Source organism: Athene noctua, chromosome 4 (assembly GCF_965140245.1).
Source record: "Athene noctua chromosome 4, bAthNoc1.hap1.1, whole genome shotgun sequence".
Classification (NCBI taxonomy): domain Eukaryota; kingdom Metazoa; phylum Chordata; class Aves; order Strigiformes; family Strigidae; genus Athene; species Athene noctua.
The window spans coordinates 34,233,752-34,239,825 of record NC_134040.1 but is presented as its reverse complement, the minus strand read 5'-3'; the positions used below and the strand labels follow the sequence as shown (position 1 = coordinate 34,239,825).

The window sequence follows — 6,074 nt, the reverse complement described above, 5'->3', positions numbered from 1 at the left end:
CCCTATTTTCACTAGGCATGCTTGGACTATGTAAATGAATTCTGGGAACTCATTATCATAAGACACCCCTTTCTAGGAAATCTAATGAATATGTATGATTTGCGTGTGTGTAAACTGGTGTTCCTTGCTAATCCTTGGGAGCCCTTATGGTGGAGAATCCCCAGGGTGACCCCAGCACTGCTAATAAAGAATTCCTGCTTAACAGTAAAAAAACTTTACTGTTAGGTCAATGTCTTTGTTTCAGAGGCGGAGTCAGGAAAGAGGCTCATTCCCAGGGCAGTGGCATGGGGAAGCTGCACATTTCAGAGCTGATCTCATGCAGAAGTAGAAAAAGCTTACCAGGGTGGAAATTAAAACATATACTCTACTAAAAGCTGTTCAGCTTGCAGCTTTTGTAGTGGTCTAAAGAATCTGCAAATTAAGTGCAATTTTGCTATAAGGAGTAAAAATTATTCTGTGTTTTTCCTGGTTCTGAATTGAGTATTGCAATGCCCAGCAATGACACTGCTGACCCACTCAGAATCCCAGAATCATCTAGTTGGAAAAGACCTTGAAGATCATCTAGTCCAACCATTAACCTCATACTAACGCTCATGCTGACCCCTTGGAGACTGTCCCCTGCAGAGCCACAACCCATGCTACGCAAAAGCCCACAGCTTCCTCCACCAGCATCAGCACCCACGTGCTGTGCAGCTCGTCATATGCACGTGAACAGGTGAGAGGCATCTGGATGGGATTTTAAACAAAAATGTGTGGTTTATTTGCTTACTAGTAGGAGGGGAGGAAAAAAATGAAAGGGAAAAAAAGAGGCTTTACCACTAATGTACCAGCTCACGATGAACTCTTTTCCCCCACTCACCTATGTCTCTGCTGCAGGGGACCTGGTGCCACAGGCCACCAAGGACACCCAGAGCCAGTGGTCCAGGAGAGTCCCCATGCCCTGGGGCATCTCCTTCTCAGCCTCTCTCAGCAGAACAATCCTGGCTTGCATTGCAGCAAGTGATAGCCATGATATAGCAAAGCCCCAAGCCCAGCTCATAGGAGCCATTAGCTTTTCCACCCACCCCACTGCAGGGCCACCCAGGAGAAGGGCTGGCCCTTGGGGAGCCTGAAAATAAGGGGGTGGGAACACCCCTCAGCCTATGATTTTCCCTTCACCCCAGCACGCTGCAGGTCTCCACGCAAACAGCCTGCTCTTTGCTCCCCACTCGCTCCAGTCTGACCCCAAATCACAGCACCCAGCTCCCCAGGGAGAGAAAACCAGCAACACCTCAAAGCATACCACCGTGGAGTTTGATGGTTTTAATGGTAATTAAAGAAATCAACAAGGTACATTTCAGCTTTGAAATACAAGTGCAAAAAGGATACAATATAATGTTTTCTGTACATTTCTTAAAAATATTACATACATCCCATCCTGAAGTGGTACTTCACACACTGCTGAGCCCACACACCACATGTGCACGCCAGCTGTAGCCTTTCCTCCTTATGTGCGGGACATGGAGCTAACGGAAAGCTCCGTCTGGAGTCTGGGCAGAGGCTTTTAGGGCAGTGGCAGGTAAATACAAGGGGTGAAGGCAGGGACCTTTCTGCCCAGCATGCCCTGATGCAGCTCCCGGAGTGCAGTGTGCCCCTGTGGCAAGCAGGCAGCATCACCCTGCAGCACTCACAGATCTCGGCTGCTCGCCGGTTTGGCATAGGAAATGGCTTTTCTCGCTGTGGTTTGGCCTTTTCCCTGTGTCTGGCATCACCTCCCGCTTTGCACCCTGTGTAGCATGCCCAGGTCGAGCCCTGGTGAACTCACCTCCATTTTATCCACAGCATCTTCTCAGGAACAAATCAACCAGGCTATAGCAAATAAATTAACCCCCTCCTCCCCCCATACCCCCCAGCACCGATAAGGCTTTGGGGCACGGATCAGTACCCGTCCTGGCAGTCGTTGTCATCGTACTCAGAAGCAGGCTTGTTGTGGTAGGCGCCCGGCCGCCGTTTGCGGCTCTCCAGGCCCTGGGGAGAGCTGTCGTCCCCATGGCTGCTGGACTCACGGGTGGTGTCCTCCTGGGAGCGGCTCTCCTCATTGTCATCATCATCATCATCCTCCTCCTGGGACTTGCTGTTGTTGCTCTCTGTGGAGCTGCTGTCCTCGCCTGCACTGTCCTCTTGGCTGCCGTCATCCTCCGGGGATGCATTCTGGCTCTCGGCTGATGTGCTCAGCGTGTCCTCATCGGGGTTGGAGTCATTCTCGTCCTCCTTTGACTCCTCTACGGTGTCCTCTGTGGACTGGCTCTGCTCACCATCATCTTCCCCGGACTTGCTCTGGTCCCCCTCATCTTCCCCGGACTCACTGTCAGGCATGGACAGTGCACTCTTGTCTTCAGCAGACTCCTGATCCTCCTTCTGTCCTTCCCGGGACTGGCTGCCACTGCGCTCGCTTGATGTGCTAACCGCCTCCTGGGAGATGTCCTCCGGGGACTCCCCCAGCTCTTCGTCGGACTGCTCGGCGGTGCCCTCACTGGACTTGCTGCCCTCATCCTCTCTGGAGGGGCTGTCCTCCCCATCCCTGTCCTCTCCAGAGCGGCTGGTGCTGTCTTCCTCTGACTGGCTGGCGACAGACTCTTCTGACTGACTGTTGTCCTCCGTGGATGGGCTGTCTTCTCCTGAGTCGGTGTCCTCCACCTCGGGGGACTCGCTGTCACCCTCATCCCAGTGGTGTGAGTCAGCCCCTTGGCTGCTCTCTCGGCTGCTGCCCGGGGCACGGGGGCCAGCACGGCGCCCCTTGTAGCTGCTGCCTGGACCATCAAAGACAGAGGGGTCATCTCCCTGCATGGCTTCATCCTCAAAGTCGTAGCTCTCCTCCTCCTGGCTGCTGCTGCTGCTGCCTCTCTGCCTGTAGGTCCGCTCATACCGGCTGCCGAGGTAGTTCCTGTACTGCCGGTGGTCCGCCCCGATGCTCTCACTGCTGCTGCTGCTGCTGCTGTCGCCGTGCCTTCTGCCATCTCCAGTATCCTCTCGGACAGCATCGCCGCCGTGTTCGCCTGCCCCGTCAGCACCAGCCACATAAGTAGGACCTTCACCCCCCTCCTCTTCCCCATTCTCATCGAAGGTGTCATCCCCACTGTCATCCTCCTCGTCCAGGAGCCCACCAGCATGGGAGGGAAGCCCGTTAACCCCGGTGCCGTGGTGCTCTCCGTTGTCACCATCATCAGCATCCCGTGCATCCTCCTCCTGTGGAGGTGACAAACAGAGAAGAAAGCAAAGGCTTGCAGGTCACAAGCACTATCGACACAGCTCGCCATGCAGGCCAAGACTGACACCAGATTTGGGGCTAAGTGTGCCTTCCTGGCAGAGAAAAACATCCCTCTCCACTCACTCACCAGGAAACCAAGGCTGTTCCCCAGGCTTGCATCCTCGTGGTCCACCCAGTTCAGGTCTTGAGCCTGCCCAACTCTGCCTCCCTGATCTCGGCCACCGTGCTCACCCAGCTCCTCACCCACGGCGTTTCCACCCGCTGGTTCCCCAGTAAGGGTATTGTCCCCCTTCTCTGCACTGGCAGAAGGATGTCTGCTGTCTCCACCACCCAGGAGGTTGCCCAGCTTGTTGATGTCATCTTTGCTTGCTGTGTCCTGGAGGCAGAACATGACAGAGTGCTTTGGTTTATTAAACACCATGACACGTTTACTGCTACTGCTGCTGCTGCAGGATGATATATCACTCCTAAGCCATGCAAGTGCTCAAGTCCTTTTTCATTGCTCACACCTCAGCCCTTCAGTTGTTTCTGCTGATGAAAAAACCCAACAGCCACCAATAAAAGGGCAACCCAGAAAAGTCCAAACCATGACGGTTCAGAGCACAGAAACTCCTTTTTCAGGACTGACACAGCCGAATGCATCAGGTGAACTGGGAATGTGCACAGGGAGGCATGGTGAAATGAGGTGAAACCAACCCAGCTTGAGAAGACTGAGGAAATAGGCAAAGCTCAAAGACCTACAGAAGGGGCAGCTCTTCCCCCAGGTGCCTGGTCCAAAGCTGCCTGCCTGGGGCTGGCTCCCCATCCCAGACTTGCCCCATGAGCGGTGGGACCGGGGCATCCCTTGGCTTACCTCCTGCTGGGCGCTGCGGCGGGGGCGGGCGGGCTGGTGGACAGGCACCTAAACGTATCCAGGAGACATTTGATCAGTGATCAGTGCACTTTGGAGGGGCAAAACCACCGGGGGTTTGAGTACCTGTCCAGTGGGTACTTACAGGGTGAGTGCGGGCTACGGCCCAGAGGAGCAGCACCAGGAACGCAGCCCTCATGTTGGTTGTGGTCCCTGCGGCTGCAACAGGGAGCAAAGTATTTGCACACTAGAACAAAGCATTTGCGTGTGCCCCTGGCTGTAACTAGGTCCCAACTGATCAGCCCTTCCAACTGACACAGCCTTGCTGTCCCGGCACATGGTGCTCACCCTGGCATGTCATCAAACAAGCCAAGGATTTGTCCTTGTGCCACCTCCTGGCATCTCCTGTGCAGCAATTTCCCTTTAGTTTGGGACTTGAAATACCTGGCCATGTTCTTGCAGATTTTTTGTCTAAGCATCATTAAAGATCAGGAAAGGTTTTCCATATTCCCTGTTCCACAGGGGCCACCCAGCTGAGCTCAGCAGCCGTGAGGGGAGCTGGCACCACAGGTGAGCAGTGCCATGAGACCATGGGCTGTAGAGCTGTGCCTCCCACCCATCGTGGTCCCCACAGCCCCATAAACCCTCCTGCTGCCCCAAAGCAGAGCACCCCAGTAAGATAACCCCACAGAGAGCTGCATCCCCAGTGGCCACTGGGTCCATCTGACATCCCAGTCGCACTGCTGCCTGTGCAGGCAGGTAAAGAGCTGAGGGATCTGCTGGAGTCGAGAACTGTCAGTGTTAGGTTAAGGGTTGGACTAGCTGATTTTCAAGGTCTTTTCCAACCGAGATGATTCTGTGATTCTGTAAAGCAGCAGGGGGCCTTTCCTCCAGCTCTGCTCTCATTTTCCAAGCCCCTTCAGCAGCCCAGCACCGCATCCCCATGGGGCACACTAACTGTACTGTGCGTCACCCTGCACCTGAAACGTGCTGGAGCAAAGAGCCACACTCCTAATTTCTTCCTTTACAAAGCAATACCTACATCCCAGCTTACAAGTCTCTCCTGTTTTTTATCCAAACTTGCAAGGAGATCTACAACCCCTGCCCCCAAACATTGCCATTTGCACCCCGGGCAATGCCAAAGCAACCCAAAGAAACCAAAACCTTTACCTTGAGGCGTGGTGCGATCCGGTGTCTCCTCTGGTGCTGGGGATGGGACTAGCTGGCTGTCTGTGTGGAAATGCCCCGAGCTGTGTGCCCTGGAGTGGCTGCATGGGCATTTAACCACTGCCCGGTGCCGGCCCCGGGCAGGGGGCAGCCAATGGCACCGGCGGGCACCGCTGCTGCGCACGGAGGTGTCGCCGGGAACTGGCCTCCCACGCTTCCACCAGGACGCCGACCCTAAAAAAGCTCCTTGTGGTTGCAGGATGACGAGACGGGCTGGCAGTTAATGACTGACTGCACCGGCCCTGTGTTTTGACTGCTAAATTTATTCCGTTCCCACACTTCCCGCCTCGACACACACAAACAACTATGGTGTCACCCATGCCGAGCACCGGACCCCATCCTGGGGGTGGTATCCTCCTAACACGGGCACTTGGGAGTGACGTTTGCCCCCCGCCACAGGCCAAGGTGCTGAAACACACGTGGGACCATTCCTCTGCTGGGACTCAGCCTTCCCTTGTGCCTTGGGGCAGGAGCACAAAATGCGGTGCTAGAAGGAGAGGACATGCCTATTTTCATGCCAATACACGTGTTCAAGCAAGGGAGAAAGGAAATACTAAATGGAGGTGTGCAGGGAGGATCCCACCCCCTGCATGGAGAGGGTGTAGCACCCCCAGCGCTTCTTCCAGCTGCCAGCCCCGGGATGAAAACAAATCTCTGGAAAACAAGACATGCACGTGTGTATGGGTGCGTATATGCATGGGCATGTACATGCAATTACATGTATGAATACATAGACACACGTAGAATCAC

General features: G+C 54.7%; 1 protein-coding gene across 1 annotated transcript; it reads right to left on the bottom strand.

The window, feature by feature from the left end:
• Positions 1–1,289: 1,289 nt before the first annotated feature.
• Positions 1,290–5,476, bottom strand: LOC141959641 (uncharacterized). The gene is made up of 5 exons (XM_074903848.1): positions 5,268–5,476; positions 4,243–4,316; positions 4,101–4,148; positions 3,375–3,623; positions 1,290–3,225 (listed from the first exon to the last, which is right to left on the bottom strand). Exons 2-5 carry the CDS (start codon positions 4,294–4,296, stop codon positions 1,918–1,920), a joined length of 1,659 nt encoding a protein of 552 aa, XP_074759949.1. The 5' UTR covers positions 4,297–4,316; positions 5,268–5,476; the 3' UTR covers positions 1,290–1,917.
• Between the last annotated feature and the right edge of the window lie 598 nt (positions 5,477–6,074).

Bases quoted from the DNA above. Each gene is read 5' to 3' on its own strand.
- LOC141959641 (XM_074903848.1), bottom strand. From the start codon at position 4,296: ATGAGGGCTGCGTTCCTGGTGCTGCTCCTCTGGGCCGTAGCCCGCACT. The intron at 4,149-4,242 runs GTAAGTACCCAC...GGATACGTTTAG, and splicing joins CCGTAGCCCGCACTCACCCT to GTGCCTGTCCACCAGCCCGC. The intron at 3,624-4,100 runs GTAAGCCAAGGG...TTCTGCCTCCAG, and splicing joins GCCGCAGCGCCCAGCAGGAG to GACACAGCAAGCAAAGATGA.